Source organism: Podarcis raffonei, chromosome 11 (assembly GCF_027172205.1).
Source record: "Podarcis raffonei isolate rPodRaf1 chromosome 11, rPodRaf1.pri, whole genome shotgun sequence".
NCBI lineage: Eukaryota > Metazoa > Chordata > Lepidosauria > Squamata > Lacertidae > Podarcis > Podarcis raffonei.
This window is the reverse complement of record NC_070612.1, coordinates 49,384,654-49,407,983: the sequence shown is the minus strand read 5'-3', so window position 1 is coordinate 49,407,983 and position 23,330 is coordinate 49,384,654. Positions and strand designations below refer to the sequence as shown.

Below are 23,330 nucleotides of genomic sequence, written 5' to 3'. Positions count from 1 at the left end.
CTACAGTGTGGTGTAGTGGTTAAGAGCGGTAGACTCGTAATCTGGGGAACCGGGTTCGCATCTCCGCTCCTCCACATGCAGCTGCTGGGTGACCTTGGGCTAGTCACACTTCTCTGAAGTCTCTCAGCCCCACTCACCTCACAGAGTGTTTGTTGTGGGTGAGGAAGGGAAAGGAGAATGTTAGCCGCTTTGAGACTCCTTTGGGTAGTGATAAAGCGGGATATCAATTCCAAACTCTTCTTCTTCTTCTACAGCAGTGGCATAGCATGGGGGGCCATGGTTGGGCCTAGCTTGTAAGGAAAGACTCCCTTGATTAGATGCTGGTCAGCAAAGGGACTGCCTGCTGCCCAATCCACCAGGGCGGCGCAACACTTGCCCTGCCCCGGGCAACAGCAACCCACGCTATGCCCCTGATCTACAGTGTGAATGGAAACTGATTGCACCGACCTGAATGTATGAGCTGTAGTTGTGCCTTCATGGGGGCATTTCATACAAGCCTCAACTGCTGTGAATTGTCTATTTCTTGCTAATGCTGGATGCATCCATGAAACCAACTTCTGATTCGGATGAGCTCTTAATGTGGTGCGATCCAGTATGCAAAACTGAAAGAACCAAATGGACACATCCTTCTGAGCACAAATGAGCACAAATCATCATGAATATGCAATAAAAAAGAAATTTGGAGTAGCCCTTACTTCAAAATGGGGTAAGCCAACTCTTTTGCATTCAGGGGGCCTTTCTGCTCATTCTGTTGAGTATGGCTCTGGACTCCTGCCCTAAAACTCTGTCCAGACAGCACTACAGTGGTACCTCGGTTTAAGTACTTAATTCATTCCGGAGGTCTGTTCTTAACCTGAATGTGTTCTTAACCTGAAGTACCACTTTAGCTAATGGGGGCCTCCTGCTGCTGCTGTGCCACCGGAGCACGATTTCTGTTCTCATCCTGAAGCAAAGTTCTTAACCTGAGTTATTTCTGGGTTAGCGGAGTCTGTAACCTGAAGCGTCTGTAACCTGAAGCGTATGCAAGCCGAGGTACCACTGTACTGGGAGCAGATGTGCATTTTTTAAAAATATATACATATTTTTAGTGAGTTTAACTAAAATTGCTACAGCTGACCCAACATGAAACAAACCTAAAAGAACCTACTATAATTTGAAACGAAGCAGATTATATACCTTCAGACTTGGAAAGGCACTCCTGATTTATATCTATGATTTCAGTCATGGTTTCCTAATCAAGGTTGTACTGTGAGTGAGCCATATTTTCCACTGAAATCAGCCCTTGAAGCTATCAATCTTTAATTAAGGTTGCTGAGAAACTTTTACCTTTCTGGTAAGAGGGACAAGTGGAGTGGAAATACATTTTTTGCCTGTGCTCGAAAAACATTACCTAATGTCCACACACAAGCCACAAAAATCACATGCTTGCTTTTAAATATGGATATGCTCATTAAAGGTTTGGAGAGGTAGTTGAGGGGGGAGAGAGGGAAGAGCCATCTCCTTTTAGAAATAAGGCAGCTGCAAATCAAAGTGCTGTCTGAGCTAAAAGATATTGTGTGCGTTGTATACCCAAAGCTGAATTTTGCATACGAAAAATTTCCATCTTTTCTTCTTGGAGGAAATTGCTGGTTTCCCATAAGCAGCTGTGGGGAAACTTTGACCCTCCAGATGTTGATGAACTACAGCTCCAGCAAGCATAACCATTGACCACATTGTTCACCAACATCTGGAGGGCCAAAGATTCCCCACACCTGCCTTACAGCTGCCTAAAAACAACGCCCTAATATTTTCGCCTGTGCGAGAAACGTGTTCCACATGACAGAGACTTATCGATAAAGTTTTTGCATCCTTGGTTTTTAAGCCAGGGCATAATCAAATTGTCCTTTCTCTAGTCCGTTGAGTCCATCTGCCCAGGTAGAGGTTGGCATGCTCCTATAGGGGTCAAGGAGGATCCGGAAACATCGGACAATGAGGATTCCGAGGAAAATGAATAACAAAACGACAAAGACAAAGGTTGTTTTCTGTTCCAGGGTGATGCCGGTTTCTGCGGGAATGTTCCCAGAAGAGAAGAAGGCAGAGGTGAAGGGCTCACCATCCATTCTCCAGGAAAGAGGAACGAAGGAATTCCACAGTCTTCTTCTTTTCATCATCAGGGCATGGTAGGAATCATTTGCAGGTCCTTCATTACCTGAAACTGAAGAGATGAGAAACGAAAGTATAAGTAAGTCTGTCTTGAGTAGGATGTCAAGGCTCTGAAGATGCAAAGAGAGAAACATTTCTTTGTGACCCTAGACCAGGCAGAAATGGAAGAAAGAAGAATTACCGATGATTGAAGAATGGAGAATGAAGAAATGCTCTCATACCAAGTCCTAGCAGATAGGTGTGACGGGTGACATTCCAGTCAGTTTATTTATTACTTTTTAAATTAAATTTGTATACCGTCCTATACCTGGAGGTCTCAGGGCATTTACAACATAAAATCACAATTTAAAAGCACCAAATACATAATAAAAGCAACTCAATAAACCCCCCATTGTTCTAGACAAGAGCAGCCAATCTGCCCATTTGTGTCCAACATAGCAATAACAATACAATTTATTCATGCTGCATCTTTTTAATATTACAGGGTGCATAAGGTAGGGTTGCTATATTTTAGAAAGTGAAAATCCGGACATGGACATTGGGAAGGGCTGCCATATGCCCAGGTTTTCCCAGACATTTTAAACCATTCTTGAAAATTCAGCCCAGACGCCATTGTTGACAGACGAATCCTGGCTACGTCTGGGAAATTCTGAACATATGGCAGCCCCGGCATAAGGAAAGATAGCAAAAGTTAATTCCACTGAAGTAACAAATGAGGTTTTGCAAAGGGCAAATTGGAAGTTAACTAAATTGGATACAGAGTTTATAGAAATACAAAATTGGTTAGGACTAATCCCGAACAATGTTTAGAGGTGACTTCCAAATGCATAAAAGGGATTGTGTTTGAACTTTGAGTCTGGAAGCAATTCCTTATTTGAGTTATTTGCTCAGAGTTCTTCTCACTCTGTAGTTCCTTGTCCAAAAATATATTTCTAAGAACCAAGGGAAAGGCTTGTATTATGGTGGTGCAATAAATCTGCCCCCCCACCCATTGTCAGAGCAGGGATCACTCCGATTCAGTCAAGTATATTTTGTTGTTTGGTTGGCCTTTTTTTGAAGATTTGGTGGAATTAACAGTGTTAGTAATGCAAAATGAAGAATGCCATAACTCCTGTTCTGAGTGTTTTAATAAACACCGCTGGCCAGAGCAGCGTGGAATGTGGAAAATGGGAAAAATCTGGCATCTATCTCCCTGGTTACTACTGGAAGCAGAGCTGGGCTTTTGATCCAACATGACCTTGTCTTATGCTTTTCTACAAATGGAGTAAGAAGCTGGGAAGATTGGGAACTAAAGTACAATGGGTCATAGCTGAGATATTAGGAAGTAGAGACCTGTGGGATAGGGTAGGGTAGAGAAATAATGGATAGAGAAATAATGGGGGTAGCTGGAAGATGGTATTCGACCAAAGTAAAGAGAGTACAGTGGTACCTCGAGTTATGGACTGGATCCGTTCGGGAGGCCCGTCCATAATGTGAAAAACCCACAATTTGAAGTGCCATGTCTGTTCAGGCATGCTGCACAACTTGGCTCTTCTGTGCATGCGCGAAGCGTGAATTAGTGCTTCTGCACATGCGCAAGCGGCGAAACCCGGAAGTAACCCATTATGGTACTTCCAGGTTCCCACGGGACGCAAGATGAAAACACACAAACCTGAAGCGGACACAACATGAAGTATAAATGTACACTATACAAAGGAGGTGGGACGTGGGTGGCGCTGTGGGTAAAACCTCAGTGCCTAGGACTTGCCGATCGCATGGTCGGCGGTTCGAATCCCCGCAGCGGGGTGAGCTCCCGTCTTTCGGTCCCAGCTCCTGCCCACCTAGCAGTTCGAAAGCACCCTTAAGTGCAAGTAGATAAATAGGTACCGCTTTCTAGCGGGAAGGTAAACGGCGTTCCGTGTGCTGTGCTGGCTCGCCAGAGCAGCTTCGTCACGCTGGCCATGTGACCCGGAAGTGTCTCCGGACAGCGCTGGCCCCCGGCCTCTTAAGTGAGATGGGTGCACAACCCTAGAGTCGGACACAACTGGCCCGTACGGGCAGGGGTACCTTTACCTTTTATACAAAGGAGAGGAAGCCTACAAGGGAGTAGGAGACCAAAAGTGTTCTGATGAACGGTTGGGGGACAGAGCTACATAGTGCTGTATAAAAAGGCATTAAAAGAGAAGCATCTAAAAAGAACACATGGAGTAAGAATGTGAGAAAAATATGCAGGAGCGTGGCCTTTTGGAGTTAATGTAAAAGTAAAAAAAGTGGCTCCTAGCTATTTGAATCAAACCCTTCTTTTACACATGGTATGTTTGTATTTTTGTTTGCAACCTACGCATCAAAAAACTTTCCCAGGGCAACTCACAATAAAAATATAGATTCAGGTAGGTAGCCGCGTTGGTCTGACACAGATGAAATATATGTAAAAAAATAAACAACTCTCTCTCTCTCTCTCTCTCTCTCTCTATATATATATATATATATGTTATAATACAACCATACAACACAGTTCTCAAAACATTGTATATTTCCTTGCAGCAAAATTGAACTGCCAGCTGCAAAAAAAGACAACTAATTTAAAACATGCTCTTAAACATTTCAGTCCATTTGGCGGGCAAGCAGTGCAAGCTAATAATCTTGCTGAAATTCTATTTGGCCCATGTAGAGAGGCTTCTACCTGTTGTTCCCTGTTTACTGGCAGGCTGACCAAATCCTAAATTTTCACCCTAACCTACTTCTCCGTGTTGTTATGAGGATAAAATATTGCTGTGTATAATTGGGATGCAAATTGGGTGGTTGCTGTTTTTTACTATTCAGATATCTTTCTTTTTTAAATCAAACCATAAACTAGAACCATTGCATCTATCCTCGTGCTCTTTAATTCTCAGAGATAATATAATAGCCTTTCATGTTGTTGATGCGTTCCAAAAGGATTGAGGTGTTAGATTAAGATTGGTCGCATTTACCACACAGGACAGGGGAAAGTGCTGCTCCGTCCACCACACAAATCCCCTTGCTTAATTTTTCGGTTTTACACTTGGCTCTGTGCTTTCTTGCAAATAACACTTGGCTTAATAGCACAATTCTGCCCTGTGAGCACAGGCAACTGTCGAGACAAAAGGGGACTCCCAAGTCACCCCAAATCAGGGAAGACACACTTTTTTCTTACAGTACTTTAAAGATACAAACAAGAAGGCTTGTATCTGATTTCCAATTATAGTGTCGTTCCATACATTCTAGGCAGTAATACTTTAAACCAATCTGTACTGTATCAGACATTAGGCTCTGAAGAATTTGTTAAAAGCAGTTTTGTTCCGCGCTTTTTTCCTGGGGGGACGCACACCCCTAAACATTTTGTGAATCTAAGTTTGGCCTCTTTGAGGGGCAGTATTTCAATATGAGTAGGAAAATGAGAGTACCACTAAACATTTTTTATTTATTTTTAGGGAAAAAGCACTGGCTTGTTTATTAACTTTGTTGTGGTATCATGATATTCATCATCACAATCTCCAGCAAATCCAGCAAATCCCTGAACAGTAAATTTATTTTATAAAGTACAGGTCATCCCTCTTGGGGACCTTAGAATCAAAAGGCAGGAAATGATCTCTTAAATAAATAAATGTGAACACTTCTCAAGAACTACTTTGAAATAGTTTGGAAGGAAGAAATTACTGAACATTCGAATGGCTAGTAGAGAACAAACCTTTAATCATAGTTAGCCTTTCCTCCAATAACACCCTAGAAAGAAAGTCCGTCAACTAAATTACCCACTGTACAATTTCTTAATGATGCTCAATGTATTTTTAAGGGTTCTGCTGCTTTTTAATTCCACCTGTCATTCTGTATGATTTTATCCATGCAGCACACAACTCTATTTTTATGGTATGTGTGACCTGATGCTATGTTTCTTTATTCAGAAGTAAGCTCTACTGAGTTCAATGGTGCTTACTCCCAAGTAAGCATTCTTAGGATTGCAGCCATAGGTTTAGCAGAACAACGAATACCAAAAGGTTGTTTTTTTAAAAGATAGAGACATTTTTGGTTTAAAGCTTGATTTTCCAGGCACTAGTCAATTACAACAAAACAAAGCACATAAAAGAAACACGTCCCCGCAAAAACTCACCATCATTTCTGAATCTATAAACAATTGCTCAAAAATATACTTTGATTTCTAATTTCTTCTTAATGCTTCTAGATCTAATATGTCTTTGTTTCTCAGTAAATCTGCTCAGCTGATATATTTTTTAAAAGGAACGCGCAGTCCTCTCTGCAATATTTACCGTTTCCAGGGAGCCTTTGTTTCACATCAAGTTATACACATAAGCTGAAAGAGGCAATTGGGGAGTTCAGCTTTTGTCATAGAAGTACCTTCGTCCAGTCGAGAGAAAACTTAGCCCACATTCTACGGCAGCAGTTACAGGTAGTTTTGTCCCCATTCTTTGTTGCTGGTCTTCCAAGGCATAAAGAAAATTAGGCAAACAGCCCAAGCTGTGGAACTGGATTGAAAAAAAGCTTAGGACCCGAGTATGTCTTGGTCTCCAAAGCACACACACACAGATTCTGATTGTGTTAGGCAGCAATTAGCTGACATATCCTCTCGTTCCTTTGACCCAAGCCATGATGTGAATTCTGCCTCAGCAACTCCTTGCTCGCTGCTGCTTCCGTGAGTAACAGCAACCTAACAGCCTGTCTGAAACAATCTTCAGAAAACATTAACATTCAGAAGGAGTACAGAGAAATAATCAAAAAATCACAGGGCATTCCCCATATCTTTGCAAAATAAACAATCAAAGAAATACATTGCTTTTGTGCTCTATTGATTGCTGTCAGTAATCTGCCTTTCAGATGCCACCTTGCAATCGTGCATTAGCCAATGGAAATATTCATTACAGTCAGTGACTTTGAGACGCACTCCTTCATAAGACTTGTGCAGAAAACTTATACATTAATACCGCAGGCTAATAGAAGATAAATAAACCTGGTGACTAAGATGCCCCGTTGTTCATCAAGGCACATTTTATTCTTTCTCATAAATCTGGTACCTTGCGCTCTCTGTTCCTAGGAGGTTTCTTTGGCTGGATTTGATCTGCTTTTTCTCCACAGGAGAGGACCAAACATATTGACAACGCTGCCAACCCGACATCTATCAGCAAAGAGGAGCCACATCCATGAAGCTTTGATCTGGAGACTTTTAGAGGATCACATGTGCTGTTTCAGACCAGGGTGTGCTGCATGTTCTGTTCAAGGCTGGACTCCAACGAAAGGTTGCCGTGCGCAAAGTGTTTTTATTCAAAATGCCAGTGAAGTATCCCTTTCCAAGACAATTCATCCGATTCTTCCTCCTCCCTGTTTTCCCGTGTTCTTTCCCCAACATTCCATGCCCACTGATCATTTATTCTTCTATTTACATTACTTAACAGAATGTATACATGCAGCATGATTGCCAATAGAACCTCTTAAGTTCTGCAGAAGGGGTAAGTTTTTCTTCATTAGAAGACTTGTAGGGAAAACCTATAGGTTAATAACTCAGGATTCGTGCTAAGCAAGATCCATCAGCTACCCTGAAGCCTTCCTGGGACTGGGTTCTCCTTAAACCCTCCTAAAATGGGCTTAAAGGAAAGCACCAGACTTTGTATTCCCTTTAGTAAAGGTAAAGGGATCCCTGACCATTAGGTCCAGTCATGGCCGACTCTGGGGTTGCGGCGCTCATCTCGCTTTATTGGCCGAGGGAGCTGGCGTACAGCTTCCGGGTCATGTGGCCAGCATGACTAAGCCGCTTCTGGCGAACCAGAGCAGCACACGGAAACGCCGTTTGCCTTCCCACTGGAGTGATACCTATTTATCTACTTGCACTTTGACGTGCTTTCAAACTGCTAGGTTGGCAGGAGCAGGGACCGAGCAATGGGAGCTCACCCCGTCGTGGGGATTCGAACCACCGACCTTCTGATCGGCAAGTCCTAGGCTCTGTGGTTAGACCACAGCACCACCTGCGTCCTGTATTCCCTTTAGGTTACTGATAAAATATGGGGGAAATAAGCATGGAAAAGGAGGCAAGGGGTCAGGGTAGAGGAGAAATGAGGGTGAACTAGCTAAGTTTAGTACAATCTGTCCTGGAGGATCCTATAAAGAAGTTAAACAACTTAAACGTTCTGCTTACTAAGGGGAAGGTTACGTGGATTGAAAAAATGAACAGTACTTAAGATCTGGCTGAAAGTTTCCAACACAAAAGGTGGGTATACTAAATGAGAAGAGTTGGGATGTTCTAAGTATCCCACCACAAATCAGTGGTGAATTCTAGGTGCAAATGTGAATGGAAAATCTAGGGTCATACTCTCATTGATCAGGGGTGCCTAGTGCAAAAATACCTGGTGCAGACAGGGTTCCATTTGCAAACCTAGAGTGGCAGATCCTAATCTTAAGAGATACAAATGGATGTTGATGAATTCAGAGGTGGGTTCTGGTTCGAAAGACACTTTCGTTGCCACTGGGACAAATACAGGTTCAGACAGAGGTGCGTGCTTGCGCTCACTTTGTGCCAAAGAAAAAAGGAGCAGAGAAGGATATTTCCATCTATTTAGAGTCCTTGCTTCCCATGGTAATGTGAGCAAGCCTTATTCCTATTAGGGAAGGAAGGCTGTGCATGCCATGGCATGCTTCCTCTGCCATGCTTGGGAAAACCCACGTTTTCTACCATCACCTGTAGAGTGAAGGTCAAAGGGCACAAACACAATGACTGCCTTGGTAACAGGTGCACCAACGGAACATTGCATTTTGGTTAGGATCTACCGGGTAGCTTCTTCCTCCCTGCAACCCTTCCCCAGAGTGCTCCCATCCATTAATCTCTTTTGGCTCAATATAAGTAAAAAACGGTAAAGGAACCCTGGACGGTTAAGTCCAGTCAAAGGTGATTATGGGGTTGCAGCACTCATCTCGCTTTCAGGCCGAGGGAGCTGGTGTTTGTCCACAGACAGCTTTCCGTGTCATGTGGCCAGCAGGACTACACCACTTCTGGCGCAATGGGACACTGTGATAGAAACTAGAGTGCACAGAAACACTGTTTACCTTTCCGCCACAGCGGTACCTATCTATCTACTTGCACTGGTGTGCTTTCAAACTGCTAGGTTGGCAGGAACTGGGACAGAGCAAGAGGAGTTCACCCCGTCACGTGGATTCAAACCACTGACCTTCCGATCAGCAAGCCCAAAAGGCTCAGTGGTTTAGACCACAGCTCTACCCGTGTCCCAAATAAACAAGCACACAATCACTGATAGGTCCACCTGCCATTGTGAAGCTCAAAGCAGTGAAAGTGATGCCTCCCCAGCTGTTGCCATTGACTGTGGGTTTCTTGTGATGTCACAAAAGCACTTGGCAACTGAGTGGATATAAAGGCAGGCCAAGAGAAAAGCCCTTTTTTTATTTCCAAGAGGACACACCTGGCAATGGATGTGACATTCAGCACTGCCCAGGTTTCTTCCGCTTGGAGGAGGCAAAGTGGTGAATGGAAGGAGGCAATCCTCTGGCAGTGGGAGGCTAGGGAGCGATAATAAGGCAAGTTTGCTTCCTTGAAGGCTGCTGGTATCCATGGTTGGAAGCTGGCGGACGTCTCATGATGGACCTAACAGTAGCTTCTGGCACAATGGGACACCGTGACAGAAGCCAGAGTGCACAGAAATGCCATTTACCTTCCCACCACAGTGGCACCTATTTATCTACTTGCACTGGCATGCTTTCAAACTGCTAGGTTGGCAGGAGCTGGGACAAAGCAACGGGAGCTCACCCCATCGCAGGGATTCGAACCGCCGCCCTTCTGATCGGCAAGCCCAAGAGGCTCAGTGGTTTAGATTGAAACTCAAAGACTTAAAGGGCTGTCACATGGAAGACATCTTGTGTTGATTACATGGAAGATGGATCAAGTTTGTTTTCTCCTACTCTGGAAGATAGGACCTAAATCAGTGGCTTCAAGTGCCAAGAAACGAGATTCTGACTAAATATCAGGAAGAACTTTCAGATGGTAAGGCTGTTCAACTGTCAGGCTGCTGCTGGCCAGTTGCCCAGGAACGTACAAAGACAAGGAAATGTTTCTTATCGTCTGCTTTTTATTCAGTATTTACAGAGAGAGGCTATAGAACCCAGCCTCTTGGATAATGGCGTTATCCTGAGTGAATATCCACCCCCACTTCCTCATTTGACACTTCTACAGGTCACTTCTATGTGCCCTTTGTCTTTGAGCTCTCTGCTCTCCTACTTTCAAGGCTTGCTGGGTTCTGGGAGATGGAGGGTCTGGAATGCTTTCTAAAGACACTGTGTCCATCAGCTGTTGCCTCCTGGTGCTTCCTCGTCCTCTCCCATCATTTCCTAACTTTCCCCCTCATCTGCCTCTGAGCTGTGACCTCCCTCAAACCCCTGTTGTAAAGCTAAACTGTCTTCCTCTTCCTCCTCGCTGGAAGGGTCAAGCTGGGGAGGCGGATGTGGCGTTTGCCCATTCGTTTAGAAAATGTCTGTACAGGGGAGAGAGAAAGGGTTAAAATGTCGACCAATAGGAAAGCTGGAGGCGGAGCCTCCCTGTTTATAAAAGGGCTTAGCCTGAGGTTTGAGTTAGTTAGTTGGTTGGTTTTAGTGGGTTGGTTGGTTGGGAAAGGCAGTTGGAAAAGCAGTTGGCAGGTAGTTGGTAATAGAGACAGTTGGTGCAGTTGGTTCTTGTGTGAGGGGAGGGAGGTAGAAGAGATACAGACAGGGTAAAATAAGACTAGGAAGGTAAAGAGTAACAACGTTTGGAATGCAGTTAAAGTTTGTGTCTGAAATAAACTACACTCTTCTTTGTTAACATGAGAACCTGACTGAGACTAAGTGATTTACCTGGGAGGACCTGGTTGGGGGCAGCAGATTAGTGGTGTACGGGTCTATAGTCCATGAGACGACCGGGGGCTCCGTACAAATGCCACAGCTGTCTCCACCATTCCTCCTCTGCCCAGTCCCTAACATCAACAGTGGAATGGACTCTCTCGGAAAGCAGTGGACTCTCCTTCATTGGAGGGTTTTAAGCAGAGGTTGAATGGCCATCCTTCATGGATGATTTAGTTGAGATTCTGGCATTGCAGGGGTTGGACCAGAGGACCCTGGGGGTACCTTCCAACTGTATAATTGTATGATTTGTCTTTACAGATTACTCTCCCTGCCATGTTCCTGCCCTTCCTGGAGCCCCATCACCTTCCTCTTCCTAAGTAGGCAAGGAGGCAGGACTTTCTACGGAAACCTGCCTAGAGCACGTAGAGGACAAGCACTTTGCCGCACCACACCACATGCAGCAGTGCAGGCCTTTGCCCCCCGTGTCAAAGTGTGATGGCCTGGGACTCGGGCTCGGACTCGGAACCAGAGGAGTCTCAGTCTGCACCAGATCCTTTGCCTCAAGCGGCATCAGGACCAAGTCTGGGGCCTGATTCTGAAGAGCCCCAGTCTGCACAAGTTCCCTTGCAACAAGCACTAGCTGGGCCGAGTCAGGGGCCTGAGCCTGCCCTGGCTCCAGATGCGGGGATTACCTTGTTGCCTTCAGCTGGGCCATCACTTACAGCTGCTCCACTACCAGTTGGGTCAGGAGAGGCTGAGGCGGCCTCTGGGTCTAGTAACCCACCGACATCTCCCGAGCTGCAGAGACTAAGGTCTGAGAGAAGGAGAGACCTGAGTACTCGCAGGAGGAGTGCTTGCCTTCGGGCGAGACAGGGAGGTGAGTCACTGGGGGATTGGGACCGGCCATTACCCCGGCAAAGATAAAAGGCTGTTGGACTGTGCCCCAGGTGGTGGGAGTAACATTGCTGTTTGCTAGAACCTGCCTGAGACCCTGCGCCCGACCTAGCCTTGTTTCCTGCCTTGGCCCTGTCAGACTGACTCCTCGCGGAATCCTTGGATTCGGGACCGGACCTGGACCGCGTTGCTCAGGTTAACCCCCGGGCCCAGCACACAAAGGTTGTAGATCTGGTACTGAAATGGATTGCCAGGTAGCTCTCAAAGAAGCATGCAATTCTATCCTACTCAGATTATGTATGGACTGGGCCATTGTATTATATGATATGCCCCTCTCTGCACTGGGAAACCAAATAGAATGGACTGGAAATGATCAAATAGTTCCTGTACCTGTGCAGGGATGTAGGCAGAGAACATTTAGAGTTCACTGGAGTGCTGCATTTTAAAAAATATTATTTTAGAGATTGTGGCTGCATATTACAATGCCCTTACCAATTAATTTGCATTGGGCTTGTTTGGCAACGTTTGTTTATTCTGTAATGGTAGCAAAGTAGGGAGAACCAGGCAATGCCCTTTTAATAATTCATAATTTTTTGTCAAAACAAACATTTCAAACTGTCACAACCCCCTTTTCATTTCCTCCTCCGTTCCTCACTTTCACCGTAGCCTATAAAGGATGCGTTAAAGAAGATGACAAGATTGCAAAACAGGTGACATCTGCTGTGGGCGGGTGGACGGGGAGGAAGGATCAAGGATTATAGAGGATGAACATCACAAAATCCTCCTCCCCCTCCAACCCCTAGTTACTTATGCAAATTTCTTAAGATAATTTTGACAGCAACTTATTCGTGCAGGTTGTGGTAGTCATTCATGCAGATTGAGACCATCCATCGCCATCCTGGTGCTCTCCAGAGACTTTGGACCATAGGTAGGCAAACTAAGGCCTGTGGGCCAGATCAGGCCCAATTCCCTTCTGGATCTGGCCCATGGATGGTCTGGGAATCACCGCATGGATCGCCAGTGCGCACATTCTTTCCCTCTCCATCCCTCTCCCTCACACAGCGGCGGCGCTACATCCTCCCTCCCTCCCTCCCTCCCTCCCTCCCTCCTGGCTTCTCCCTGCCCTGCCTAGAGGAGGAAGGGGGCTGATCTTTGTTGATGCCAGCAGCAGCGCTTGAGCAGCCGCCATTTTAAGCAGCCCCTCTCTGGAACCCTTTCGCTCGCCGCTCATTGTCCCTCCACCGCCGCCAGCCCCTGCCGCTCGCAAGACACAGGTAAGCAGCCACCAGGGCTCATGGTGCTCTCGGACCATCCCCCCCCAAATATAAACTGACCCCCCACAAGGTCTGAGGGACAGTGGACCGGCCCTCTGCTGAAAAAGTTCACTGACCCCTGCTTTGGACTAAAGGTCCACAATGGGAGTTGAAGGCTGCGCTAGGCAAGCCATAACAACCCAGTCCAGAAAGAAAAGGAATTCCATGATGCGCAATGCATATATCCGGAGGACCAGGCTACCTCGAGGAGCCCGTGTACATTGACTGGTAGCAGCTGTCAAGGGTTTCAGACAGGAATCAGTCCTAGCAATTTCTGGAGACACCAGGATTAAACTTACAGAAGCGGTTTTAGAGTAGCACAAGTTTGAAAGCCTGCCAGCGCAAGTAGATAAATAGGTACGGCTGTGGTGGGAAGGTAAACAGTGTTTCCATGTGCTCTGGTTTCTGTCACGGTGTCCCATTGCACCAGAAGTGGTTTAGTCATGCTGGCCACATCACCCGAAAAGCTGTCTGTGGACAAACACCAGCTCCCTTGGCCTGAAAGCGAGATGAGCGCCACAACCCCATAGTCACCTTTGACTGGAATTAACCGTCTAGGGGTCCTTTACCTTTTTACCTCTTTACTGGGTGCAACCCTACAGGGGACTCAAAAACAATGTTGTAGAGGCGGGGACACCAAATTTGAGAGCCCAAAGTCTGCCACCGGGACCTGGAACTACCTGAACGCTCCAGCATTTAGCTTTGGCCCTTCTGAATGTTTGCCAAACTGAGTTTCAGGTGTTAACGGGTTTTTGACAGACAAGTCCTGTGTGCATTTAAATCCCTGCTTCTAATGAAACATCCAGGGTGGGCGCCCAGATACCACTTCAAATTTCACCCTGCTAAAAATGTGGCACACAAACCAATTGCAAGTTTCCACTTGATAGAAGCTGAAAGGAGGCATGTCTCTCTCCTTCGCCTCAGAACATTAATATTTACAGTGAGTTCCTGAGGAATGAAGTGAAGCTCAGAGTCAACTGACTGACACTCACCAAATGCTAAAAACAAGCCAACCCACAGATGCCTTTTAATTTTAAAGGATCTGTTCAGGTTAACCTCAGATGTCTGCCTCGCCCTTTTCTTCCTGTTGTAATTGAAACAGTCAAAGAAAAAGAAAAAAACCCACATAACATAAACTGCTGAAAGAATTGTTCGAGATATTATAGGAGATTTAAGAAACTTCTCAGCTGCTTGTTTGTTTAATCACTAATTGATAAAAATCTGCAAAGTGAGAGTTTCCAAATAGGAAAACAATTAGCAGAGTTAATCAACAGAGATAAATGAATAAATAAAAATTGGTTAAATTTGTACACGTTTTGAATTTTAGAGAAGCAAAATCCCAAGCTATTTATCAGGGCGGTGTTGAGCGGGCAGTAGAATCGAAGGGAATGATGGCAGCTGGATTGCACCCAGAGAAGAACGAGCAGAACTCCACTTGTACAATGAGGTTTCCCAGATTTCTTTCTCCACTATAGGTCCCTGCAACTCATCCCCCAAAGCCACGCAGTGCTCAGGATGACGGAACACTGTGCATGGGGATTGCAGTAGAATGGAGAATTTCAGCTTTACCCATGAGTAGAAGCTCCTTTCCACTTGTGCAAAACGCCTTTGGATCCAGGTCACTGTAACACAATCAAGCCAACAAAGAAAATTGAAATGTGATCCTTACCACATTTTCTCAGCACTAATTTCTTCTAAGTTTAACGTGTGGAGGTTGTGTGGCCCCAGGTGTTGTTGTAGTAGTTGTTTAGTCGTTTAGTCGTGTCCGACTCTTCGTGACCCCATGGATCAGAGCACGCCAGGCACTCCTGTCTTCCATTGCCCCCCGCAGTTTGGTCAAACTCATGTTTGTATCTTCGAGAACACTGTCCAACCATCTCGCCCTCTGTCCCCTTCTCCTTGTGCCCTCAATCTTTCCCAACAATCTTTTCCAGGAAGTCTTCTATTCTCATGAGGTGGCCAAAGTACTGGAGCCTCAGCTTCAGGATCTGTCCTTCCAGTGAGCACTCAGGGCTGATTTCCTTCAGAATGGATAGGTTTGATCTTCTTGCAGTCCATGGGACTCTCAAGAGTCTCCTCCAGCACCATAATTCGAAAGCATCAATTCTTCCCCTTCGTGGATCACACTGCCTTGCCGTGGCGAAGGGGCTTGAATAACTCAGAGAAGCTATGAACTATGCTGTGCAGGGCCACCCAAGATGGACAGGTCATAGTGGAGAGTTTTGACCAAATATGATCCACCTGGAGCAGGAACCAGCAAGCCACTCCAGTATCCCTGCCAAGAAAACTCCATGGACAAAGACAACAGGCCCCAGGTGAGGGCTGCTTAAATGGCTTTGTCGGCACTGCCCCTTGCACAGCCCGTGTCCAAGCCAGCATCCCTATTCGCCAAAGCGGGATGCAGGCCAAGATCTGGCTCCTGATAGGCAGTGCAGGCTTAAGGAAGGGGAACTGAGGCCATAATTCCTTCATTGGGGCCCCAGGGAGCCTCTGTCGTCCTGCAACACCGCCACACCAAAAGGGGTGAGCGGACTTGTGTGACATAATCCCATGAATATTTAGTTTTATTTATTTACTTACATTTATACGTATTACACCTTTCTTTCTTCTATTGTGGAATGCAAGGTGGGCCATAGTAGTTTGCACATGGAAACACTGTTCACCTTCCTGCTGGAGTGGTACCTATTTATCTACTTGCACTTTTTTGACGTGCTTTCGAACTGCTAGGTTGGCAGGAGCTAGGACAGAGCAATGGAAGCTTACCCTGTCATGGGGATTCAAACCGCCGATCTTCCGACTGGCAAACCCAAGAGGCACCACAGTGCCACCCGTCCAGGGGTCCTTTACCTTTACCTTTACCTTACAGTAGTTTGTATCCAGGCATGACTAGACCTGTAGAGCTTCAGCATTTATTAAATAAATGTTTTTTTAAAAAAATCCAAGGGGGCACAGGTTCACCATCCCTGCTTTTTAAAAAAACAACAACACAGTACCATACTGAAAAGGCAGGAATATGAAACTTCTCGGCTGATTTGATATGACCATTCAAATAAAGTGAGCTCTCGAGATCTTTGTGACTCAGCCTTTGAGATTCAAAATAAACCATCCATCATTAACACAACTGCACCTAAATATTTATAGCTGTCATCACACCGAACCTCCGGCACGAAACAGTTTGTTTCATAAACATTTCTATTTTGAGCCATTTGACTGGCCTTCTTTGGCTCCATCAGTTTCAGAGAATTCAAGTTCTACCTTCCTTGACGTCTATCTCTGCCATGCCCCAGAGATGGCACAACAAGATCAACAAATAAAACAGCATCTTTCTTTTCTTCGATTTGCAGAAAGCTAGAGCTAAGAAGCAGCTCGAATGATTTACCTCCTGTGTTGCCAACAGCAACAGTTCTTTTACTGGATCCAAACGCTTTGGCCAAAACAATGAGTGCAGGATAGCAGATGCTTATTACAGCTGAATTACAGACAAAATAAGCAATGCTTACACCCCTTTTGTCAATGGGAACCCCTCAGATCAGCAATGGGCAGACTCCTATAGATGCACTTTCAGTCTACATGAGATTTGTTGAGCAGAGTTTCTGGAACATGAAAGTTTCCACTATGCTATAGCCCCCTGCCATGGTAATTGCTTTAGGGTTGCCATATGTCCAGGAAAACTCGGACATGTCCTCTTTTTTAATAATAATAATAATAATAATAATAATAATAATAATAATAATAATTTATTTATACTCCACCCTTCCCGGTTCAGAAAACTGGGCTCAGGGCAGCTAACAACAAATCCAAAAATTGATGCAACAAAAAACAGCATAAAATACAGTATAAAATGTGAATAATAAGTTCAGAATTCAAAAGTCAATTTAGGGGGGAAATCCATCCAATAAACATTAGATGATCACCAGGGCTAGCTGGCTAAATTAGTCCTATTTGGGCCAGCGAGGAGACCAGGGGAGAATTAGCTGTGAGATCCCAGAGCGCGTAATCTTCATAAAAAGGGGAGGGGGAGGGAAGGAAGGGGAATAAAAGAGGAGGCTAAATTCAATTTGAAAGCCAGGCTCTGTCTTACAGGCCCTGCGGATGGAAGTTAAATCCTGCAGGGTCCTGGTCTCATGGGACAGAGCACTCCACCAGGTCAGAGCCATCACTGAGAAGGCCCTGGCCCTGGTGGAGGATAATCTGACTTCCTTAGGGCCCGGGACCTCTAAACTATGATTATTCATGGACCTTAAGGTCCTCTGCAGGGCATACCAGGAGAAGCGGTCCCATAAATACGAGGACAACATGCCCATCCCAGCGGATATTTACATTTTAAAGGGTTTGGGGGGGCTCAAGCTTGGGCTGCTCTGCACACCACAGCCGCTGCCAGCCCTAGTCAGGGAAAGAAGCATGCGGGCACAGAGGCAGCAGCCCTGTGCACCCGCACCCACACGCCTTTTCCCCCAGGCTCGGGCTGGCAGCAGCTCAGGCTGTCTCCTTCTTTGCTCTTTGAGATATGGCACCCCTAGATTGCTTCCTCCTGCTGAAATGCCCGTCCAGTTTTGAACAACCAGTGATCTTGGTTCACCCCTATTTCAAATACAGTCATACCTTGGTTCTCGAACAGAATGCATTCCGGAAGTCGATCAGAATGTTTGAAAACCAAGGCGCAGCTTTCAATTGCAACGCTCCTGCAGCCAATCGGAAGCCGCAGAAGTCGCGCCAGACATTCAGCTTCCCAAAATTGTTAGGAGCCGATTTGTTCGAGAGCCATGGCGTTTGAGATCCAAGGTATGACTCTAGATAATTATTATTATTATTATTATTATTATTATTATTAATAATAATAATAATAATACCCCGCCCATCTGGCTGGGTTTCCCCAGCCACTCTGGGCGGCTTCCAACAGAAATATTAAAATACAATAATCTATTAAACATTAAAAGCTTCCCTAAACAGGGCTGCCTTTTGATGTCTTCTAAAAGTTTGGTAGTTATTTTTCTCTTTGACATCTGGTGGGAGGGCATTCCACAGGGCGGGTGCCACTACCGAGAAGGCCCTCTGCCTGGTTCTCTGTAACTTGATAATATTAATATTTGACCCGGAATTCTCATGGCAAAATATTAACATGAACCTAAAGGCTGACTCTGGATCAAGAAAGTATAACTGACCCTGAAATGGTTGAGTTGCACCCCTTTCAAAAGAACTCGTCCAGGAGAGGTTCCAATTGGGCATAACATGATTTCTTCCGTTAGCTTGACAAAAGCTCTCATTATTTCAAGGACTTTCGCTTCACGGCCCAGCAAAAGAACCAGTCCCTGTGAGGGCCAATTCATGATCCAATGCTTTAAATTGGATCAATAGTTCAGACAATTGCAGGCGTAACCCAAAGTCGGTTGTAGCAGTAGAGAATGAAGAAGAAGAAGAAGAGTTTGGATTTGATATCCCACCTTTCACTCCCTTTAAGGAGTCTCAAAGCGGCTAACATTCTCCTTTCCCTTCCTCCCCCACAACAAACACTCTGTGAGGTGAGTGGGGCTGAGAGACTTCAGAGAAGTGTGACTAGCCCAAGGTCACCCAGCAGCTGCATGTGGAGGAGCGGAGACGCGAACCTGGTTCCCCAGATTACGAGACTACCGCTCTTAACCACTACACCACACTGGCCTTCTAATCTGTTGAATGGCCTTCTAATCTGTTGTCTGCGTCAAGCAGAAGTCCTCACAATAAAATCTTGATGTTCTTTATCTCAACAGTCGAGTTTGGTACAGAACCAGTATGAATCCTGGCATGAGAACTATAATGTAACTTGTGGGCTTGGAGAGGAAATATCGCATGCTGGAGTTGTGAAGATAATGTGTGATCATTATTAGTAATGCCATTTTACAGGAAAATGTCAAAGAGTAAAATTTAGAAGCATCTGCCTTCTATCATTAGGCAACATGGATACAATTTGATCTAAAGGCTTATGCTATTATGTTTGTGCCTATTTCGTATCCGATTACATTAGCAATATTTAATTGTGTACAGTCGTACCTTGGAAGCTGAACGCCTTGCCACTCAAACATTTTGGCTCCCGGACGCTGCAAACCCGGAAGTGAGTGTTCTGGTTTGCAAACGTTCTTTGGAACCTGAACGTCTGACAGGGTTCCCACGGCTTCCAATTGGCTGCAGGAGCTTCCTGCAGCCAATCAGAAGCCTTGCCTTGGTTTCTGAACGTTTTGGAAGTTGAACGGACTTCCAGAACAGATTCTGTTTGACTTCCGAGTAACAACTGTACAGTGAATGGGCGATCATCTTTGGGGCCAAGAACACCCCAGCTGCAAAGATTCCTTGTGTGTTGCCTGTATCTTCAACATCCATTTGCTCCCCCTGATCCTACTGAAAAAGTACACCATGCTGCCTTTCCAAACTGTTGCTCCTAAAAAACTTTCTCCCAGACAGCCACTTGAGCAGTTCGCTTTTCTAATGTTGGAGGAGGCCTGCTGGAACAATTCACTTTGCTATGAGAAGAGACAGATACAAACAATAGCTTCAGACTTTGTTATCTATGGCTAAAGTTTTCCCATTTCTTTCTGTCCAGCATAAGCAACCGTAATCCTGTTAAGACAGAGAGCGCTGCACAGACGTCAAACTTCATTGCATTACTCAGCTTGATGCATTGGTTACTTTATGTGAAACTGAATTTTTTGATGTTACAAATGATGTGTTTTTACATTCAAATTCAGGATAGACAGAGAAGGCCACTTTAAGCAGGGTCTATTTCTCTGGCCTGGGAAGAAATTAAGAAAACAATATCCCGGCTGCTTGAATACTTAGGCACTGCTTCTATGGACGTCTGGGTTTTATATTGCAAAAAATAAAATCTCTTCAACATGATGGATGGATATATCTCTGCCTTCATTGAAATGCAGCAATACTTGGGTGCCTTTGCTTAAATGTACATTGTAAAAAATGCAAAAATCAAATTTCTAGCAACTGCTGAATTTCCCAGTCACATAGCACTGCTGATTCTTTCTCTCTGAGCACACCACGTATCCTCAGTAAAGAAAATGCCCTGTGCATGCAGTCATAATATGTGACATATTGTTGTGATTTAAGCAAATATTGCCTCGGAATTTTTGCTACCCCCTGCCTCAGAAGCCTCTCCTATGCCGGTCCCACTGAAATGAGTAGGAAGAGAGATGCCTTGAGCTGAATGGCAATGAGAAAAATGGAAGGACCTTTTATCAATACAAAAAATACTGGTACAGTAGACTATAAGGACTAAACTGTTCAGCAGTGGAACGTTCTCCCTCAGGAGGCTCCAGACTCTCCTTCATTGGATGTTTTTAAGCAGAGGTTGGATGGCCATCAGCCTTGGGTGCTTTGGTTGAGATTCCTGCATCGCAGAGGTTTCGGTGAGATGATTCTTGGGGTCCCTTCCAACTCTACAATTATATGAGTCTTTGAAAGAAAAAGAAGGCACTTGTAGCTTGCCACAATAGCTAGGCATTGTGATGTGGGCACTTCTTCACTATGTTCACCACTTCTTTCTGTTTATAGCGAGCCTATTAGGGTTGAAGGAGCGTCTCCACCCCCATCATTCTGCCTGGAAGCTGAGGTCCAGCTCCGAGGGCCTTCTGGTGGTTCCCTCACTACGAGAAGCAAAGCTACAGGGAACCAGGCAGAGGGCCTTCTCGGTAGTGGCACCCACCCTGTGGAACGCCCTCCCATCAGATGTCAAGGAAATAAACAACTACCTGACACTTAGAAGACATCTGAAGGAAGCCCTGTTCAGGGAAGTTTTTAATGTGTGGTATTTTAATGTATTTTTAATCTTTGCTGGGGAAACCCAGCCAGATGGGCGGGGTATAAATAATAAATTATAATTATAATTATAATTACAATTGGCAGCTCATAAACCTCAGTAGCAGCAGAAGCCACAGCAGGTAGACTTCTTCTCCTGTGCAACCTTTAAGGGACAACAGTGCCATCCCTCTCCATCTCTGTCAGCATCCAGATTGTAGGCTCAACCTTTTCTCACATGCCCCAACCCTCCAGAACTCACTCCCCTCCTACCAATAATACACAGCTCTTCCTGTCATTAGGCCCTACAGAATCACCACCGTGGTACCTCTGCATGGCTGTGCTCCTATAACTCATTGCCTACTCAAGTTGCTACTTTTCAACTGACTACTTTGTCCCACTTCCTTAGCCATTCGGCAGCATACAGCCCCCTCCTGACCTTAAGGACTGTGAGGTTTCTTCACAGTTCATTCTTGCTTTATTTCCCTGACTCCTCTGCCCTTTCCCTCAACCTTCCTTCCCTCAGGTCCTTTTATCACTTTCCCATTCCACATTCTACTTTCAATCCCCATTTCCCTTAGCACCTCCATTTTCTGGGTCTTCTTGCCAGTCCTCAGCCTGCCCCAAGCAACTCCTCTCGCTTCTAGGACTTGTGTAGAATTTAATCCCCTCCGTATTGATAGTTTCCCCTCTTCTCACAGAAGCTGGACTGCAAACATTCCGACAGCTTTGTTCCCTGAGCTACTGAATGTTCATGAACATTATGTGCCACCACGGCAGCTCCTCACAGTCAATGCCTTAAGGCCCAGAGGTGTCCAAACTGCCATGGGGGCCGGATTAAACTGTCCTGCGGTCCAGATTGGGCCCCCTAAACAGACTTTGGACATGCCTGACATAAGCTTAACCACTGCAAGCACAATACAATATATCTATCTACAGTGGTACCTCGGGTTACATACGCTTCAGGTTACATACGCTTCAGGTTACAGACTCCACTAACCCAGAAATAGTGCTTCAGGTTAAGAACTTTGCTTCAGGATGAGAACAGAAATCATGCTCCGGCGGTGCAGCAGCAGCAGGAGGCCCCATTAGCTAGAGTGGTGCTTCAGGTTAAGAACAGTTTCAGCTTAAGTACGGACCTCCAGAACGAATTAAGTACTTAACCCGAGGTACCACTGTATTTGGTTATCAGCAATTCCTTATACTTAAAAGCCATGGTTGCTTTTGAATGAAAAACACATGGCCGTTTCAAAATATAGCAAAAGATAGAGGAAGAAGTATGAGGGCAGCATGCCTACCTGAAGCCAAAGACTTTTATTACATCAGTTGTCCTGGTCTTTCCTTTCCCTATGTAGGTGCAGCGAGACATCCTTGGAGCGATGCTTCTCTTCCACGCTGCCTCCTTGGCTAGAAACCCAATGTCTCATTCACTGTGCTGCTACATCAGGGCTCCCGCCCACTGAATGCCCTTGGCTTCCTATTCTTCTTGGCAACCATGGCAGTATGGGCAACAACTTCCATTCCGTTCTCTCGCTCTTTGCTTGCATATTCGCTGCCAGAAAAAATCACCCTCTTTTGTGGGAAGGAATAACAAGAAAAAACAACCATACCAAGGAATCTGTCAACATAGTATTTTAACATTGACACCACGTTCTTTTATAGAAAGCTTTCTTTTGCGAATCAGAAGCTGGGAGCAGCAATGACCCAGCTAGGGGCAAGAAGCATGAAGTCCTTGAGGACTTTGCTAATTCCAAGTATTCGCATAATTTATTCAACCATTCTTCTTTGGTTAGCAAAGTTGACAGATTTGATAAGACAAAAACCAAAAAATATAATCCAGAAACAATGGAAATGCTTAAATGATTATTTATGTAGACAAGGATTAAATGTAAGGTATTGGTTGTGTTTAGAATAGATTTATGAGAGATTTAGAAAATTTATTGATTAGAATATTTGTGTGAGATAGTATGGGGAAAATACAGAATAACAGATACAATCTTGCTTAAAATGTATATAGGAAGTGCAGTGTAAGCGATGGAAGTCAATCAATGAAATTTTATTATTATTTTCCTATTGAGATATTTGTAGAATAAATTTGGAAGAAATTATTCCAACTTTTCTTCTTCTTTTCCCCCCTCTTTATTTTTTCTTCTTTTTTATCTTTTGTTCTTTTTTATATGTGTGTGCTTATCTGAAATATATATGTATGTATGTATTTGCAATATTTTGCTTATGTTTTGTAATAATTATGTTAAATAAATTAAATAAAAATGAAAACCTTGACGAAGGGGAGAGGGTTGCTTCTGGCCATCCAAAGTGGGCAGGGAGACAAGATGTTTCGCAAATTAGCTTGCTGTTAGGATTGGCTGCCATGGA

General features: G+C 44.8%; 1 protein-coding gene across 4 annotated transcripts; it reads right to left on the bottom strand.

The window, feature by feature from the left end:
- Positions 1 to 1,033: 1,033 nt before the first annotated feature.
- Positions 1,034 to 22,365, bottom strand: CTXN3 (cortexin 3). Of its 4 annotated transcripts, none has more exons than XM_053408248.1 (2): positions 22,253 to 22,365; positions 1,034 to 2,194 (listed from the first exon to the last, which is right to left on the bottom strand). In XM_053408248.1, exon 2 carries the CDS (start codon positions 2,148 to 2,150, stop codon positions 1,857 to 1,859), a length of 294 nt encoding a protein of 97 aa, XP_053264223.1. In that variant the 5' UTR covers positions 2,151 to 2,194; positions 22,253 to 22,365; the 3' UTR covers positions 1,034 to 1,856. The 4 variants fall into 4 exon arrangements, with proteins under 4 accessions (XP_053264223.1, XP_053264221.1, XP_053264220.1 ...); XM_053408246.1 differs by lacking the exon at positions 22,253 to 22,365 and adding an exon at positions 6,496 to 7,137; XM_053408245.1 differs by lacking the exon at positions 22,253 to 22,365 and adding an exon at positions 6,408 to 7,137 and having other exon boundaries at positions 1,035 to 2,194.
- Positions 22,366 to 23,330: the final 965 nt, after the last annotated feature.

What these genes read in the sequence shown, in the direction of transcription:
- CTXN3 (XM_053408248.1), bottom strand. Translation starts at nt 2,150, where the DNA reads ATGATGAAAAGAAGAAGACTGTGGAATTCCTTCGTTCCTCTTTCCTGG.